At 35.2% G+C, this 20373-nt stretch overlaps 1 protein-coding gene across 1 annotated transcript in view; it reads right to left on the bottom strand.

The window, feature by feature from the left end:
• RFX6 (regulatory factor X6) overlaps positions 1 to 20373 on the bottom strand; it is a 57590-nt gene that overhangs the window by 10119 nt on the left and 27098 nt on the right. Inside the window, exons 7-13 of the mRNA XM_032862551.1 lie at positions 11127 to 11234; positions 7452 to 7529; positions 7235 to 7348; positions 5673 to 5722; positions 2988 to 3147; positions 1750 to 1894; positions 227 to 336 (exon numbers count right to left, since the gene is read on the bottom strand). Coding sequence (XP_032718442.1) covers positions 227 to 336; positions 1750 to 1894; positions 2988 to 3147; positions 5673 to 5722; positions 7235 to 7348; positions 7452 to 7529; positions 11127 to 11234 — 765 coding nt within the window. The remainder of the gene's footprint in view (positions 1 to 226; positions 337 to 1749; positions 1895 to 2987; positions 3148 to 5672; positions 5723 to 7234; positions 7349 to 7451; positions 7530 to 11126; positions 11235 to 20373) is intronic.

The following is a 20373-nucleotide window of genomic DNA, read 5'->3' as shown; positions in this document are numbered from 1 at the left end:
TTGTAGTCCTTTGTCAAGAAATGGTAAATAGAACTGAATCTATGCCTGACACTCTCAAATCTGGCCTGTACCTAATTTTGATATTTGAGTCACCTTATTTGCAAGTCTTCAAATGTGATTCAAAGCATTTTTACACACAATCACCCCTCCCCCATCATGCAAGAAATTACAGCCAGGTTAGCATTTACTACTAAAAATTCTGTTTTGTGAATCAATTGAAACATACCTTAATAACTCTCTGCTCTACTACAGTATCCAACCATTCAATAAAAGCCTCCACAGTGGCATTCTTCTTAAGAAGATCTTTCAGTTCTTGGAACACTGTGATAGAGTCATCTACCATATTAAAAAAAAAAAAAAAAACCACAATATTATTCTATTTTGAACCCAAGAGAAAACCTGAAGCTAGAAATCATTAAGAATTCTATAGCATAAAAGGAAAAGACAGATGAAATTAAATATGTTAAAAGAATTATTTCATATCCTGAGAGTAAGTAACAAAAACATCCTTAGCTATTTACTCTTCAAAATTTGAATAATAATTTTAGGTCTCTTGGTACAAATTGGAATAAAAGCTTGTGTATTATATAAGTATGTATATACTAGGGAAGAATAAGTTGTCATTTATAGCTGATTATTGATTCTGAATCCGAAGATTTCATTAAATGCAACAGATTCATTGAAAACTGATGAATGAGCTAAGCTAAACTAGTTGATCTCCTGCTTTCTGACCTATCCTTTACTTTTAGTGAAAATTAAATTTTTCACTGTAAAACTGAGCCACTTACATGAAGAATCTTTTATCTTGTAAAAGTTAAAGGGGCCATTTAGGACTATCATTTATTAAAGAGTTTGAGGCTTACTGAATCCCCAAGGGTAATATAATCTTTGCTAGGAAACAGAAAACAAAGCTGAAGTTGGACCACCCCAGAGAGCAGTCGATCATTTGTACAACAGCCTATTGGAGGGTGCACATGCCTTTTCAGAGAAAGACAGTGGGGAAGGAGTGGTTTGCTATCCCTGGGAGACAGAGCCTAGTTGTCTAGTCACACATATTGCCCTTGTAAATTTTGTCGGATTGTCCAAAACTGGGCAGGGAATTTCTGCTTTGAAAAACAGTATTATGTTGAAATATCATTTTGATATGCGTCATATACCATATGAGGCTAAGAGTGTAAAACACAGGGAAGTGTGTATGCATGTAACGTAGAACTGAAAGAAAACCAGGATGCCTGGGTTGCCCAGTGGGCTAAGCATCTGCCTTTGGCTCAAGTCATGATCCCAGAGTTCTGGGATCAAGTCCCACATCAGTCTCCCTGCTCAGTGTGGAGTCTGCTTCTCCCTCTGCCTGCCGCTCCCCCTGCTTGTGCTTATTCTCTGTCTCTGAAAAATAAATAAATAAAATCTTAAATAAATGTAAACAAACAAACAATCTGGAAGAAAACTCACAGCACTCAAAAACATTTCCACTATTTCCAGGTTATTTCTTGGCAATGAGATTATGAGTGGCTTTTATTTTCCTTTTAATATTTTCTATATTTTCCAGGTTTTCCACAATCTGTACCTACAATTGTTTTCAAGTAGAGGACAATTTCTTTTAATTAAAAAACTTTCTAAAAACCAATTTTTCTCAGTTATTTTTTGGTCTAAGGGGATTCCCACTCCCACTTCCATCAAAGAGTTATCCAGCCCAATATGTCAATGGAACCAAAGCTGGGAGACCCAGCTCTAAACAGAGGGAAAACTTACATTCCGTGTAGATATCAGATTCAGTGTCTGTGCTGCCAGAAATGGTGAGAAGGGCCTGTGATCCAATACTATTCAAATCAACCTTTTCAATATCAGATACCATGGAATTCACGACATGCTGGTCAAAGAGAGCTGGTCTGGCAATCTGCGTGAAGAAAGTATAAAGACACTAAATCATATTATCGGTGGTCTATCTAAAGGAAAGTTTTGGCTACTGGAGAAATAGTTCCTTGAGAAAAGAGTATCAGGAATGTTTTCTTATTTTAAAACTAAAAACAATAGCTGAGACTCATGATCATCTCTGTTAAAGCTTTGAAAACTATTTTTGAAACTAGGAAATTATTTTTTTAGAAGATTTTATTTATTTATTTGACAGACAGAGATCACAAGTAGGCAGAGAGGCAGGCAGAGAGAGAGGAGGAAGCAGGCTCCCTGCTGAGCAGAGAGCCCAGTGCAGGGCTCGATCCCAGGACCCTGGGATCATGACCTTAACCAAAGGCAGAGGCTTTAATCCACTGAGCCACCCAGGTGCCCCTAGAAAATGAATTTTTTAATCCATGGTTACATAATAAGGATTTCACAGGGTTACATTTCTTATCTGGAACTATCACAACCAGGTCTTTTAAAATTTAGGGGACTAGAAACTTTGACAAAGCAAACAATTATCTGGGGGGAGAGGAAATACATTTTAACAATATACAAACAGTAATTTAAGAATTACTTTTTTCTCCCTATTTAAGAGACCCAAATTAGTTGATAGCTTAACATGTGTTGTTTGTGGATTTCACAATATCAAATACCACATGGGCGCAGTCCCCACAACCTTAATTTTTATTAACTGGATTCATGTAGCAAATAACAGTTTTTCATTTTATACTGCATTCAGAAGTTTCGTGTCTTTTTTACTTTTTATTCTGAAATAATATTAAATTTATAAAAAAGCTGCAAAGATAGTGCGGAATATTTCCATATACTCCCTATTCAGCTTCTCCTAATATTATCCTCTTACCTAAGCATTGTTTATTGCCCAAATCAGGAAATTAACACTGCTACAACACTGGTAGTAATTCAAATTTCCATCCATTTTTCCACTAATGTCCTTCTTCTGTTCTAGCATAAACTCTGGTATCTCATATTGCATTTAACTGTTGCCTACTTGATCTCCAATCTCTGAAAATTTCTTACTCTGCTATCAGATAATTCATTTTTTTAAATTTGGTGACCAAATACCAGCATACCTGAGCAAGGTGTAAGAAAGATGTTTGTCGTTTCAGGGACGATACAAATCTTCGCACAATAGGTATCTTCTTATCGGTTAGAGCTTCTGGCAAGTTTTCCAAGGATGAAACAACCCACTGTTCCCAATTTTTAGCAAAATTCCTTATATCTGCTAATAAGCTACACACACACAAAAACACACACACACACAAAAAGCCTATGTATTAAATGCTAAATTGTTCAAAATGCATTACATAAATGTAGTTTAATGGAGGTATACTGTTATTCTATGATTTCAAGAACATGACTTCAAACTCGGATAGATTAAGCCTAGGTCTGCCATGATCTCCTTGGTCAAAATAGTCAGTCTCCTCAAGCTCTGGTTTCATCTATTAAATAGGAATAAGATTAGTATTTTTGTCACAGGATTGTTATGAGGATTTTTATAAAATAATTCATGGAAATTTCTCTTGTTAAACCTTGTATGCAGAGGGTAATCAATAAATAATACCTTATTAACATTAGCTCACGGTTCAGTCATTTTCTATAAAATATTTCTGGGGAAATATAAGTATGCATCTTGATTTCAACAGCTTCCTGAGAGACATCACGAAGGGATCATAGTGCCATTTCAAATATTTACTATTAGTTTCTAGTAACCGATTCTGATAGTCCAAATATAACCGTGAGATACATCATTGAAAATCTACTATAGGACCCTATTTAGAAAATTGCAAATGTTGGTTGTGCATATACACAAACATTTAAACAAAAACAAACAAAAATTTAAAAACCAGTAACCATCTACACACTATATCCCAATAAAGGACAGCTAAATTTACATTTGGGATGGCACACATACTGGTAAGCAGTAACATCATACAGGAGAAAGAACAGAAGTGAAGTTCAAGAGCTCTCAATTAAAATCGTGGCTCTCCTTCTTATAAATTCATCGATTCTGGGCAAATAAATTAATTCCTTCTGTTGCCAGTTTCCTCATTTGTGAATATGGGATCATAATAGCTACTGGGGAATAGTCTGACAAGTTGTGTTTTAAAAAAAATCCAAGTGTTCAATGATAAGGAATAGGTTAAATTAAGTATAGTATTTTTCAGGTGCTAGAAATCTATGCAACCATTTAAAAAGATAATGCTGATCTGTATTTGATATGAAAGATTTTCACAGCATACCACACTAGTATGTATACCATGGTTCCTTTTTTTAAAAATGTGTCTATTTACAGATACTCTTAGAAAAAAAGTCTACGAAATAATAACCTAATACATTAAGAATGTGGAGAGATTATGAGAGCTTTTTAAATGCATTTGTGCATGTTTTTCATTTTCTACAAAAAACCAGTTGCATACTTAAGAGATAAATACATAAATAATCATTTTCAGGTGGTTGGAGGAGTTAAGTGAAATAATTTAGGTAGTCTCAAATCAATGACGTGTTTAAAAAACGCCAGCTATTATTTATTAGATCAGTTTCATGGCCGGATGTCTGCCATTAGGTGCAGCCATTCTGCTGCGACGTAGAAGTGTTTTGTTTTGTTTTTTTTTTAAGATTTGATTTATTTATTCTAGAGAGAGAGAGACTGAACATGAGCAGGGCAGAGTCAGAGCAGGGAGTCCAATGTGGGACTCGATCCCAGGACCCTGAGATCATGAACTGAACAGAAGGCAGATGCTTAACTGGCTGAGCCACCCAGGTGCCTCTGTGACATAGAGGGGTTAAGAGTACTTAATTCAGCGCTCAGACTAGATGTTTAAAGGTTACACATTGATAATTAAAAGAAACTATTGATTAGAACAATACCAGCTACTATATAAATAAATAAAACTATCTAGAGGAAAAAGTAAATAAAAACATTTGTTTTATCAATCATCATGCATTTATTGAGAATCAACTATGTTCATCTGACATGTATTTGTGCTCCAAAATACGAAAATAAATTTCACTTTTTCATTAGACATTGTTTACAAAGAAAAATTTGGCTTTTTATTTTCAAGTTTTTATTATTCACACATCAGAAAGATTTTATGAAAAATCTTCAGGTGTCATTTCAATTTGAGATGTTTTTACTGACGTATAATTGACATTATATTAGTTTCATGTGTATAACATAGTGATTTGATATTTGTATACATGTGAACTGGTCACCACAATAGTCTAGTTACCATCTGTCATCAGGTGCCAGAGAGGATGGGGGTCCCCAGGGGTGGGGGCAAAATGGGTGAAAGGGATCAAAAGACACATGAAGATACATCTTCATTAAAAGAAGGTAGTAGTTCTGTTATGCTACCTTACGATTTTGTAATTAAGACCGAAGTTAATAATAAAGATAAAATAGTTCTTTAATTTTTATCATTGTGGTTATTTTCCACCAGTTACCCCCACTTACATTCCTTTAGCCAGTTTCCATTGAAAAACTTTCTCACTATTTCAAGGTCAATGACACCTAAATATTTATTTTTCACTTGGGTATCATTCTATTAAAAGGATTTCAGGATGGTTCCATCAATTTTGTTCATTGAGGTTTCAATATAAGGATTGAGGCACATCTCCTAGCTACTACAAAGGGACAGGAACAGGCAAGTAATCTTGATAAACAAATGAATTTCTACTTAATGTTTTCCTTTAATATGATGGATAGGGTTAAACCCTACACTAAGAAATTACCATGTTTTATTGACTGAACCTACCTTTCAGGCATTTCTTGCATTGTTGCAGGAATGAGAACATCTGTAAGAACCTTAATCACAGCAAAAGAGAGTTAACATAAATCCTTACTTAATATTTTCATAGAAAGACACTTATTTGTCAATTACTTTGTATTCCTAGTTTTCTAGAAAATGATATATTAACTCATTTCTGGAAGTTATATTTTTATCTCTAATATGAACGTGTGTGTGTGTGAGGTGTGTGTGTGAGAGAGAGAGAGAGAGAGAGAGAAAGAAAGGCAGGGTGGGGATCTAGAAACATTACAATACTAGGTTAAGTAAGTAACACTGCTATACTGGGTCCAGAGAGTTAATTATCAGAACAGAAAGAGTATTGAAAGGAAGGGCTAGACTAAGCCCTAAACATGGACAAGATGAATAGGACCTAAATGAGAACTCGTAGAAAGAAGAAATTAGATAGAGATGACTGATCCCAGCTCAGGAAAAATTAGACTAAGGAAGTGGGGACCAAATAGGATACGGACAAAGCAGATCCACAGAGCTGGCTGATAAACTGAGTGGTCCAGCCTGACAAAGATGACCAAGAGATCTAGAGAAAACGTATTTTAAAATTTGGGCAGACACTAATCTACAAAGGCCTGTGTGTCCTAGAAGCAAAATGCACATGTATTCCATGTGTATGCGACAGTAATGTATATGCCCAATAAGTTAGTTACCAATGAACTGACCTTGGTAATCATGTGCTGTTTTATAGACTGAAAGCTGACCCCTCCTTAGAGATGGAATGAAGGTACTGCAGAAACTCGTTCTACTGTGCCTCCCTAGGAACCCCATGAGGAGGGAAACTTAGTACATTTAAAGGTCCTTAAACTTAGGACTTTTGTGTTGGATGAAAAAAAAAAAAAACAGACCATTTGGAAAGGAAAATAAAAAAAGAATATGCTTTAAGGATATTTCTTGGAGGTACTGAATGACAGTCCAAACAACTTTACCCAGGTTGAAATGCAGTTTTCTCCCTCAGCTTGGACCTTACTGTTGCTCTAACTAGGGGACACACTACCAGGGAATTAGTGTCTCCATCTTCCCAGATAAATGTTTGGCTAGAAGGCCAACCAGCTCATCTTGGTTCATGATGTCTTCATGACCCTTCTGCAGACTTTTATTTGGTCTGAGAACAGAAATCAATGCTAATACATTAAAGCTAGAGATTTCCAGTATTTTTAGGGTGTTAATCCCACAAGGGTGCTTCAATCTGCTTTTCCCCCAGAACACCAATAGTGAAAAAGCCATTATGCTATTAATTCTGAGAACACCTTAAACAGTTATTAAAAATTAACTAAGTTTTCATGTATTATTAGTAACTATAGGACATTTAGAATCATTCTTAAATGTAAACAGAAATTTTGTTTTCATGTAAATGTACATTAAAATACATACTTATTAAATATGCTTTCTCATCAGAAAAAAAATATTGTATCTCCAGCCAGAAATAACAAATTTGTTGTAAATAAAATGGAAAAATGTAGGCACAATGCTCATTAAAACATACACTGTTTGTGTTTAAGACACCCTAAAGAGCTTACCTTATAAAGAATTGAGTCACAAACACAGAAAATGTCAATGATAACAGGGTTTTCAAGCAGGGGAAGAAGATGATCAGGCATTCCTTGCCAAAAGTGTAATAAGAAATGCTGGATCTAGTTATAAAGCAAAAAGTATATACATTAAAATTATTTCTTAATGTGAACTCATAAAAAACAGGACAATAATGATCAGTGAAGCATTCTTTGTCACCCTTACCTCTTCAAAGTTTCCATTAATTGCATTGTCCAGGATGCACTGGCAGTGAGTTTTATACATCATTATGAGGGTATCAACCTATTTCAAGGAAGACAGTGCTTAACCAAAGAGTCCTTTCAACCCCACCTTCATTTGTTTATGCATTCATTGGTTCATTCATTTATTCAGCATGCATTTTTTTAAGCTCCTGTTATGTACCAGGCATTGTGCTCAATGTCGAGGAATCAAAACCAAAGGCATGGTTCTTATTTCCAGGAGCTTACAGCCTTGTGAAGGGAGAAAGGCAAGCAAACCAACACTTAGAGCATAGCGTAATGTGAACAATGAAAAGGGTGACTGTGCAGGGAGCTGTGAGCCAAGGCAACCTTGTGTTTTTCTACCTAGTAAAAAGATTATCTTTGGGGGCGCCTGGGTGGCTCAGTGGGTTAAAGCCTCTGCCTTGGGCCCAGGTCATGATCCCAGGGGCCTGGGATCGAGCCCCTCATAGGGCTCTCTGCTCAGCGGGGAGCCTGCTTCCTGTCCCCTCTCTCTGCCTGCCTCTCTGCCTCCTTGTGATCTCTGTCTGTCAAATAAATAAATAAAATCTTTAAAAAAAAAAAAAAAGATTATCTTTGGTTGCAGGAATAAACATAAAATGGTGAAATATATCACCTCTTCATACAGTTGTAATAAGTGGGTGCTTGGGCAGTGTGGCCTAGTGGTTTCCAGTGTGGGTGGTGGGGTCAGCTAAAATTGAGTGCCCAGTTCCCCCGCCCTACTGTGCACAGGATGCTCTCTGAACTCTGAGCTTTTTGTCTTAAATAGGACAAATAATATATTACCCAGATTCAAAAAGATATGGTGCACATAGAGCAGTGCCTGGTACACAGTAAGATCTTACTAAATATTATCTGAAATTAGTAAGAGCAAATGACTCAAAAATGTACCCGAGAAAGATCTGAATGGTGAGTGTCTATTAGGAAGAGTCTCTGTTTCCATGTTACCACAGACATTTGGATAGCATAGCTAAAAGTTGTAAATATATTCTAAAATCCACAATGGTTTATTACTAAATAATACTTCAACAAACAAAGCTAAGCTTAGAAGTGTGCCCATGGACTACCTGGGTTTGAGTACCAGCTCTGATCTCTCACTCACTAGCTATAGGATGTCAAGGGAGCCACGTAACATTTGTGTGTTCTAAATTCCTCATCTGAAAAACGGAGATGATAATAACAGTAAATTTCTAATAGGGCTGTATGAGGACTAAACAAATTAACACAAACAAGGTGGTTGGAATAATCCATAACACATGTTGAGAGATTGACTGCTGGAGCTATTTTTATCCCAACATGGTGATGGTGATGGCAGTGTCTTACTCTAACCTGCTCTCCAGCCTTTATCCCTACAGCCTAGTGACAGCACACATCCCTGTGGTGTAGCTCAAGGCTCTATCACAGCGATGTGCAAATTGTTAATCTCCCTGCAAGGAGATTAACTGTATGCTGACTACAGGATGCCTCTAGCAGAATATGTCACCATTGATGCAACTGAGACAAGCTCTATCCTTTAGGCAATGATATTACATTTTTATATAGGTTGCCAAGACTCATGTTTAAAAGTAAAGATAAAGACAGTATGAAAGATAGAGGTTTGTCTCGAGAGAAGTTAGTGAGTATGTGGTTGGGTGGGGGCGGGCAACTGCCTTGAGTGACACCATGATGAGGCAGAAAGTGGCCCCTTGGCTTCAGCTAACCCCCACCTCACTGGGATCAACTTTTCCCTGGGAAGGCCCATCCTTTCTGCTTCAAGAAAGCAGGGGCATAAAGTGCTTCACTTCAGTCCCACCCCTCTTGCTAGAAACTGACAAGTTACCTGGGGAACTTGGCTACTGGCTAAGAGGGTAAAAAGCAGGGTCCAGCTGTCTTCAAGGGACAAAGAGAAGTGTTAGTCCCTGGTGCTCATGATGAGGACCACTGGGAATGTCCTTAGAAACCAGGGGTTCTTTAAGCATCCTGATACTTGAGTGAGAAATGATTTACCAGTTTTTTTAAGTTGACAGGAAGGAATTCCTTGGAGACTAGCAGAGAAACTGAAAGAAACTACTTGAAGATGTCCTCACTTCTCTTTTTTCATTGCTCCTCTCCCCATCCCCATCTGTCTCATCAGGAATATTGACACAGCAAACATCTTCATGATATGTTTGCATGTAAGCAATTCTCTCCACACGGGGGATCCAACAATACCCTCCCCAAAGAACCATGTTCCCTGGAACGTCACTGATTTCCACAGGTTTCCCCACAGACTGCCATATGTTAGCATTTACTGAAGTCATAATATCAAATAACATCTATAAAAAAAGCAGGGGCATAAAGTGATAACCTTGAGAAAATGATGTGACAACCTTGAGAAACGTGATGGGAGAGAATGATACAAAGTGGACACACTTCAGGAGACTTGCTTGGAATCAGCATGTGAGAATTATCTTCAATATTTTGCCTGTTCTTAACAAGAAGAGTAGGTCGTCAGAATGAGCCCCGGAAGTTACTGTGCATCTCTACTTATCTGTCAATAGATCTTTTTATCAATATGTTATTTTATTGCCAGTTTCCACAGAAAGCCCACTACTAATGTAATCCAGTTGGACATTAGTTACTCATACTCCTCTTGAGGTGCTATCTTTGTATCTCAAGAATATGAACTGACTTAACATATATATATAAGATGTTTTCCTTAAGGGGCACCTGAGTGGCACAGTCGGTTAAATGTCTGACTCTTGGATTCTTCTCAGGTTATGATCTCAGGATTGTGAGATCGGCCCCAGGACTGGCCCCACCCACCGGAATGCCACTCAGTGCAGAATCTGCTTAAGATTTTTTCTCCCTCTCCCTCTGCCCCTCCCGCCCTGCTTGTGCACGTTCTCTCTCTATAAAATAAGTAAATAAATGTTTTTTAAAAAGATATTTTTCTTAAGTACTAACAACAAATTAACTTGGGTTGAAAGAAGAATGCAAAAAGCATTTGTCCTGGTTTAATACTAATAGCAGGAGCTGTTAGTCATTCAGTAGATACTTAGAAAATGACTTTAGAAGTCCAGAAATAGAGGAGGATGCATCTTTAGATTTTACTATTTAAGCACCGAAAAGTCACAGTGAGGATTATTTATGAACTGAAGCCTATGAAACTGTTTCTTCCTTAACTTTCAAAAAAATTGGAAATATATAGCGAGCACAGAATTTTCTAATGGAAAGGAATCTTTGCCCACTTCTAGTATAGTGCTTGCATTCATCCAGATATCTCCCCCTCAATGCTTGGAATAAATTCTGTCCCAGGGAAGTGTCTGATGACTGTTTACTGAAATGATAGGAGGCTAATTAAAACATAAAGCTTATAATTAAAGAAATTGTATGTGATATTTCCTTCCTCGATACTGAGTTTTAAATAAAAAATACACTATAGTCTTTTGAGGTTTATTTTACCAACTTCTGATTACATATTTTCATGGAGATGGTAAATAATTAATTGGAAAGTGTTTAATCAATGTTAGTAAACATTTGTCCCTCCTATAAATCAGTCAATTATGTTTGATTATGCAGATTTCTGACTGCTTCCTGCAAGTGCCATGAGATTCCCAGCAAATTGAGATATGGAACCAATATATCAGAAAATCAATAGAGAAGTATCTTTAATTGATACCTTGTCTTTAGAAATGCATCCTTGGTACACAAGGTGTTGAGCACTAGGGAATTCTGGAAGAAGTGTTCCAGTTTTTGAACTTAGTGAATATTTACGAGTGAAGCCACCCTGTAATAGGAAAAATGGAAAGACATAAATCATTATCAACTATTTGGATCCAAAATACAATTCTAATAAAATAGAAACCCATACAATTTCATTCTTCTTCATCCTGCAAACCACGACGACAACTAAGGAGATTTTGATAAACTGTTTAGATCATTCAACTGAATAAACAAGACATGTCGGCAGAATTATTGTTCCTAAACCATAAGTAATTTCATAGTCAGGATATTTTTCTTACTTTGGGCTTTAGTTTTGAATATTTGTCAGTTTGCACAACTTTTAGAAATTTAATTTTTTTTCTTTTTTTCTTTTAATTTTTTATTTTTTCAGCATAACAGTATTCATTATTTTTGCACCACAACCAGTGCTGCATGCAATCCGTGCCCTCTCCAATACCCACGACCTGGATCCCCCAACGTCCCACCCCCTGCCCCTCCAAAACCCTCAGATTGTTTTTCAGAGTCCATAGTCTCTCAGAAATTTAATTTTTTAAAAATATTTTATTTATTTATTTGACAGACAGAGATCACAGGTAGGCAGAGAGGCAGGCAGAGAGAGAGGAGGAAACAGGCTCCCTGCTGAGCAGAAAGCCCAATGCTGGGCTCAATCCCAGGACACTGGGATCATGACCTGAGCCGAAGGCAGAGGCTTTAACCCACTGAGCCACCCAGGCGCCCCTAGAAATTTAATTTTAAATCACACTTGTTAATGGCATAAGTTTTGAAAGATCCACTTTTAGAACTATTGAAATTATGTTAGCTATAAGAGGATCAAGAATTGCCAAATCCATTATGGATTACCAAATCGTTTGTGGACTAAGTAAACAAGATGATAAGAAGTTAATTTATGTAGTCTCAGAAATAATTAGTAGTAGAATTGTGAGTGGACTCTAAGTCTTCTGATTCCCAAATTAGTACCCTGAACTTTCTCACCTCAACCTTCCCCTACCCATATTTAGATATGTGTTCTCCTTCCAAATCCCTTGAGGGGAAAGTACACCTCTGGTAGTTTTCAGAAAATTAGAAAAAGTGGCAAACGACAAATAATATACAATGCTGCAGGGTTGACATAGTTACAAAAAATCCATACAGAAAGGGAGAATGCATATTTGTGACAGAACCAGAGCCTCAGTAAATCAGTCTCCCCAGGTCATAACTGATTGTTCTTGCCCCTCAAATAACGATTTAACAAACAGGTTTGTAATAAAAAAATTTGGGCAAAGAATGAAATTGTGATTATGGTAAAGGAAGCAAGGTATTCCTGGTAAGGGCAAAATTTCATTCTTTCTCATAGTTTTCCTATATTTTCTTCTAGAGTTTTTGTGTTTCTTCATTTGTCTTTGCCATATTGAAGAATTAATACTTAAATAAGTTGGGTTCTTACCCTGTCTTATCATTCACAACCTTTGTAGACTTACAGACTTATGTGCTAAATCAGGAAGAAATTAGGAAGACTTTTCAGTCTTTAACGCAGATATTTTAGATATTTTGATTTCTTATTGACTGATTTGATATAAACTTTCCAAAAATTTTATATTAAAAGTGCAGTACTTTCAGGTTAGGTTTTAGTTTTCATCCTTGTACCCTCTATTTTCAAGTATGGATAGAGAAGAATTATTCTGATTAAATAATATTTAGGAAATTAATAAAGGGGGGCACCTGGGTGACTCAGTTGTTAAGCATCTGTCTTCGGCTCAGGTCATGATCCCAGGGTCCTGGGATCAAGCCCCACATTGGGCTCCCTGCTCAGTGCGGAGCCTGCTTCTGCTTCTCCCTCTCCCTCTTCCCTGGCTTGTGCTACCTCTCTGTCTCTCTCTCTGTGTCAACTAAATAAATAACTCTTTAAAAAATTTTTTAAGTAAAAAATAAATTTAATAAATACTATATATAGTATATAATAATAATAACTATATATAATAGTACATATAGTATAAATATTATACATATAGTATATAAATACTATATAGTATATAAATACTATATACATGATTAACTATCATGAACTGATATATTAGCACAGTTAATCCCAATCTACTCTATTTAATCAGTCTTAATAATTCAAGATATGTACTCAAATTCTAATTTCAGGAAAGTTAACACTTTTTTCTTATATCTTTTCTCATGGGTGGAAAATCATGTTGATTTGTCCCAAGAAGTAATTTAGTGAAATTAGAAGAGAGAGAAACAGAAACCGAAAAAAATGTCAATACATAGTATTGTATAAAATCTAAGTTAGGAATAAGAGAATAGTCTCATTTCCATTAGCAAATATAATTAATAATCAAAAAATTTTCCCCAAAGAGGGGGAAAAATAGGTTCAGAAGATATTTAATAGGTGAGTTTTATCAAGCATTCAGGAAACAGATATTTTCAAACTTAGATTTTTTTAGACAGTGGAAAAGAAGAACCTTGTTCCAGTTCATTTGAAAACTTCTTTGCCAAAGGCAGACAAGGACAGAAAAAGAAAGAAAAAGGACAGGCCAGTCCTTTTTTATCATACTTGAAACAGTACCGAACAAAATATTAGCTAACCAAACCCAGAAGTCTATAAGAATGGTTATAACCAAGCTAGGCTTAAATTCACCACATTGACAGAAGAAAAGAAAAGGGAGTGGAGAATACCATTTATAATCATCTCAATTGATACAGAAAAAGCATTTGTTAAAAATCCAGCTACCATTCATTTCTCTCTCTCTCTCTCTGCCTATCTGTGCTAGAAAAATAAGAAATTTTCCTTAATCATTCAATAATCAAAATATCAAAAAAATCAAAATAATTATCAAAAATCCATAGCAAATATCATACTCAACAGTAAAATACTATAAATGTTCTTTTAAAAATCACAAATGAGATAAAGTTGCCTACTCTAGCATCTTTTGTTCAACACTGTACTAAAGTTAATGACCAGAGCAGTAAGGCCAAAAAAAGTAATGAAAGAGTAGATATTGAAAGGGAAGAAACAAAACTAGCATTATTTGCAGCTGATGTGGTTGATTACATTAAAAACTAAAACAAACTGCACAAAAATTGTTACAATTAACAACAGATTTTTTAGCAACACTGCTGGATACAAGATAAATGAAAAAGTCAGCTGAATTTCTAAAACCAAGGAACAAACATTAAGACCCTGCAATAAAAACGACACTGTATAAAATAACAACAAATATTAGAAGATGCCTAGGAATAAGTCTATCAAAAGAAGTGCAAAATGTCTTTAAGAAAATGGTCAAACTGGGGTACCTGGGGTGGCTCAGTCAGGTGAGTGTCTAACTCTTGATTTCATCTTGGGTCATGATCTCAGGGTTGTGAGATCGAGCCCCATGTTGGGCTCCATGCTGGGCAGAGAGTCTGCTTGAGATTCTCTCTCTCCCTTCTTCTGTCCCTCCCCCCACACACCCTCACTCCCTCCCCAAGAAGAGAAGAAAAGAAAAGAAACTTTATCAAAGCATATTAAATTATGAATAAGAAGGTTCAGTGTTGTGGAAATATCACAGATTGATCTATTTCTTCAATGCAATTCCAATCAAATCCCATCAGGGTTTTCTGTGAAAATTAATAAGCTCATTCTAAAATGTGTGTAGAAATATAGAAATGCAAAAAAAAACAAGAATAGACACAACACTCATGATAAAGATGAACCAGCAAAAAGAAAACAGAAAAATTCACAAATTTGTGGAAATTAAATATACTCTTAAACAACCAACAGATCAAAGGAGAAATCACAAGGGAAAATAGAAAATACTTAGAGATGAATGAAAGTAGAAATATGACACATCAAAACTAGAGGATGTGGGTGGCTCAGTGGTTAAAGCCTCTGCCTTTGGCTCAGGTCATGATCCCAGGGTCCTGGGTTCGAGTCCCGCATCGGGCTCTCTGCTCAGCAGGGAGCCTGCCTCCTCCTCCTCTCTCTCTCTGCCTGCCTCTCTGCCTACCTGTGATCTGTCTGTCAAATTAAAAAAAAAAAAAACTAGAGGATGCAGTAAAACTGGTGCTATAGGGGAAATTTTTAGCTATAAATGCTTACATTAAAAAACAAGAAAGAAGAAGAAGAAAAACAAGAAAGAGGGGCGCCTGGGTGGCTCAGTAGGCTAAGCCTCTGTCTTTGGCTCAGGTCATGGTCTCAGGGTCCTGAGATCAAGCCCCACATCGGGCTCTCTGCTCAGTGGGGAGCCTGCTTCCCCCTCTCTCCCTGCCTGCTTCTGCCTATTTGTGATCTCTGTCTGTCAAATCAATGAATAAAATCTTAAAAAAAAATAAGAAAGATATCAAGTCATTTAGATTATAAATGAACAACTTAAGGAACTAGGAAAAGAACAACCTAAACCGAAAGTGAGCAGAAGAAAGGAAATAATAAAGATCACAACAGAGATAAATGAAATAGAGAATATACAAACAATAAAAAAAAGCAATGAAACTTAAGGTTAGTTCTTTAAGGTCAAAATTGACAAACTCATAGGTAAAGTGACTTCAAAAAAGAATAGAGAAGACTCAAATAACTAAAATAAAAAATAAAAAACTGATTCCACTAAGCAAGAACTGTAAGAATGTACATGAAAACTGTACATCAACAAGTTGGATAACCTAGATGAAATGGATTAATTCCTAGAAACACAAATTCTACCAAGGTGGAATCACAAAGAAAGAGAATATCTGGATCAGTCTATAACAAGTAAGGAGATTGAATCAGTAATCAAAAATATGACAAAGAAAGGTTCTGATCCTAATGACTTAACTAGTAAATTATACCAAACATATAAAGAAGAAATAGCATGAGTCTTTCTTGAAGTTTTCCCAAAAACTGAGGAAGAGGGAACATTTTCTAACTCATTCTATGAGGCCAAAATTATCTTGATACCAAAGTCGAAGACACCATAAGAAAACCAAACCAAACAAAACAATAAATCTCATGAACATTCATGCGTAAATCCTCAACAAAATACTAAGTGAACTCAGCAACATATTTAAAAGATTATACACTATGACCAAGTGAGATTTATTCCTTGAATGCAAGGATGGTTTGACACATAAAAATCAATCTGTGTCATATACCACCTTAACAGATTAAAAGGGAAAAAACACAGGATTATTTCCAATGATGAATTTGACAAGGTTTGACACACTTCTATAATAATAATTGTCAAAACACTTGGAATACAAATAAAGTCCCTCAAGGTAAAAAAAAGCCATATGAAAAACCCACAACAAACATCATATTCAATGGTGAAAGACTGAAAATATTTCCTTTAAGATCAGAAACAAGACAAGAATGCTCATTTTCAACACTTCTACTCAACGTAGTCCTGGAAGTCCTAGCCAGAACAGTTAGATAAGAAAAAGAAATAAAATGCATCCAAATGAGAAAGAAGTAAGTAAAATTGTTTGTAGATGAAATGATCTTATATGTAAGAAATCATAAAGATTCCACCAAAAAAACCCTATTAGAAATAATAAGTGAATTTAGCAAAGTAACAGGATCCAGTCAACATGAAAAAATCTGAAAAGAACTAAGAAAACAATTTTATTTATAATAGCATCAAAAAGAATGAAATGCATGGTAATTCACATAACAAAGAAGGTGAAAGACTTGTTAATGGAAATTAAAAAACAATGCTCAAAGAAATTAAAACATAAGTGGAAAGACATCTTATGTTCATAAATTAGAAAATTTATTGTTAAGATGTCAATAGTACCCAAAGCAACCCAAGGATTCAATGCAAAATCCCAATGATGGTTTTTTGTCCAAATAGAAAAACAGATCCTAAAATTCACATGGAATCCAGGAGATCCCAAATTGTAAAAATAATCCCCCCAAAAAAGAACTAAGTTGGAGAATTAACACTTTCTGATTTCAAAATTTACTACAAAGCTACAATAACCAAAAGAAACTAGAGGTGACACAAAGACTGACATATAGATCAGTGAAATAAAATAGAACACCCAGAAATAAACCCTCACAAAAACTGCCAAATGATTTTTGACAAGGGTGCCAACAATATTCAATAAGGAAAGGACAGTCTTTTCAACAAATGGTGCTAGAAAAACTGGATATTTGCATGTAAAAGAATGGAGATAGGCCTTTACTTAATACCACGTAAAAAATTAACTCAAAATGAATCAAATACCTAAAATATCAGACCTAAACTATACAACTCTTAGAAGAAAAGACAGGGCAGGGTGCCTGGGTGACTCAGTTGGTTAAGCATCTGCCTTCTGTTCAGGTCATAATCTCAGGGTCCTGGAATCGAGTCCCACATTGGGCTCCTTGCTTGGCAGGGAGTCTGTTTCTCCCTCTTCCTCTGTCCCTTCCTCTGCTTGTACTCTCTTTCAAATAAATAAATAAAATATTTTTAAAAAGAAGGAAAGACAGGATAAAATCTTCATAACCTTAGATTTGGCAATGATTTCTTAGATATGACAACAAAAACAAAAATAGACAAATTGGACTTCACAAAAATGAAAAACTTCTGTGCATCAAAGAACACTGCAAATGGAGTAAAAAACAATCAATGCAATAGAAGAAGGTATTCTCCAATCATATATCTGATATGAGATTAATATGCAGGACATATAAAGAACTTGTAAAACTTAACAATAAAACAAACAACCCACTTCAAAAATGGACAAAAGACTTGAACTGACATTTCTTTAAAGAAGATATATATTAATCAACAAGCACATTTCATAATAATATTCAACATTACTAATCATTAGGGAAACTTAAATCAAAGCCACAGGATATACCACTTCACCTTCATTAGGATGACAAGTATTAAAAAAAAAAAAAAAAACAAAACAGAAAACAACAAATATTGACGAGGACATGTATGATTATGTACTGTTGACAGGAATATAAAATGGTATAGTTGTGTAAAACAGTATGGTGATTCCTCAGAAAATTAAATAAGAAAATACTATATAATATAGTCATTCTTCTTTTGGGTATATATCCAAAGTATTTGAAAGCAGGGTTTCAAAGAGACATTTGCACACCTATGTTCATAGCAGCATTATTCAATCCAAGTGTCCACTGACAGGTGAATAAATAAGCAAAATGTTGTATATACATGCAATGGAATATTATTCAGCCTTTAAAAAGAAGGAGATTCTGACATATGCTATATCATGAATGAACCTTGAGGATATGATGCTAAGTTAAATAAGTCAGTCACAAAAAGACAAACTATGTGATTCCACATATATGATCTACCTAGAGTAGTTACAATCATAGAGACAGAATGTAGAATGGCAGTTTTCAGGGGCTGGGGGGAGGGGAAGGAGGGGTTATTGTTTAATGAGTTTAGTTTCAGTTTTGCAAGATTAAAAGAATTCTGGAGATAGATGGTGATGATGATTGCACAGCAATATGAATGTATTAATACCACTGAACTTAAACATGATTAAGAAAGTCAATTTTGCTATGTGTAGTTTACCACTACCACAACCAAAAAAACTCAAAAAAATTGCAGATGAAATAAGGACTTAAGTGCTAAGAGCAACTTTCTACTTTTCAAAGAATATATAGGAAAAATATTTTAGGATCTACAAATTTTTAAAAACAAGATACAAAAAAAACACTAACCATAAAATTAAAAAATATCTTCATTGAAAGACACTATAGGATGTTGAGCCATGCCACCAACAGGGTGAAGTTATTTACAACACATAACCTACAAGATATTAGTAACTAGAATATAAAAAAACTCCTAAGAATCAAATTTTTAAAATAGGAAAATTATGTGATCTGAACAAATATTTCATAGAAGAAAATTGGCCAATAAAAATCCCCAAAAATGTAAGCTTATATTTTTGATATAGTTATTAAAAATAATTTTAAAATGAACATCACAGGTACCATTTTACACCCATCAGACTAGAAAGAACTAAAATATCATTCAAGGCCAAGTATCAGTGAGAATGTGGAACAAAAGAAATGCTCACACACAGTTGGACAGACATAAATTAATATAACCATTTTGGAAAACAACTTAATTGTAACCAGTAAATACACATTAAGCATATCCTAGAACCTAGAATTCCATTTCTGTACCTGTTTATAGAATGTTCATAGCAATATTGTTTTTCAGCCAAAAAAAAAAATTCCACCAACAATGGAATAAATAAATGCATTGTGATATTTTCCTATAGTGGAATATTATACAGCAGTACAAATAAAGGTATTAAAACTATATGTAGGGGCGCCTGGGTGGCTCAGTGGGTGAAAGCCTCTGCCTTCAGCTCAGGTCATGATCCCAGAGTCCTGGGATCGAGCCCCACATTGGGCTCTCTGGCTCAGCAAGGAGCCTGCTTCCCCCTCTCTCTGTCTCTGCCTGCCTCTCTGCCTACTTGTGATCTCTGTCTGTCAAATAAATAAATAAAATCTTTAAAAAAAATATATATATATATATGTACATCAACATCAATGAATCACAAAATTTAATGCTGAATGAAACCAGAAAGTCACCGAAAAATGAATCTATTCTATATGGGACAAATAAATACACGCAATAATAAACTGAGCAATGATAAATAATACATAGAACTATCCACCACTTTAAAGTGTACAGTTCAGTGTATTAAGTACATTCATATTGTTGTATAACCATAACCACATTGTTTAGATATATATTCGTAACTGATCAAATTTGAGGAAAAATAAAGGAGTGATTAGCACCAAATTGTGGAGAACAGTAACTTTTTGTAGGTAGGGAGGGGAAAGTGATTGGAGTAGGAGCACACAGAGGACTTCTTTCTGTTAGTCTATGGGGTAGGTCTTGAGTTTTTATCTTATGGTTATTTTTAAAATGTGTGTGTGTGTGTGTGTGTGATGAACAAAAAAATTCTCAATAAAAAAATGTTTGCATGCTAAGGAAACACATATTAAAGAATGAAGTATATTATATGTCTTTTATATAAATATCTATTTAAAACTCTCATCTAGATAAATAGTAGTTTTGTGTCCTAGCAGCTAGCAAAATGTGGAACATCAACAGGAGGCAAAAGTGCCCAAGAAAAATTTTAAAAATTAAATATGTTAGGTTAGCAATGGTGTGCAAAGTTGGCATAAATCAAATAATAATATGCTGTCTAGAACAAAAAGAAAAGGACGATTGATAAGCAGGGAAAAAAGTAAAACATGATCATTT

Source organism: Lontra canadensis, unplaced genomic scaffold, assembly GCF_010015895.1.
Source record: "Lontra canadensis isolate GAN:19392208 unplaced genomic scaffold, GSC_riverotter_1.0 scaffold23, whole genome shotgun sequence".
Lineage (NCBI taxonomy): Eukaryota > Metazoa > Chordata > Mammalia > Carnivora > Mustelidae > Lontra > Lontra canadensis.
Note: the sequence above shows the minus strand (reverse complement) of the source record. Positions and strands in the feature narration are given on the sequence as shown.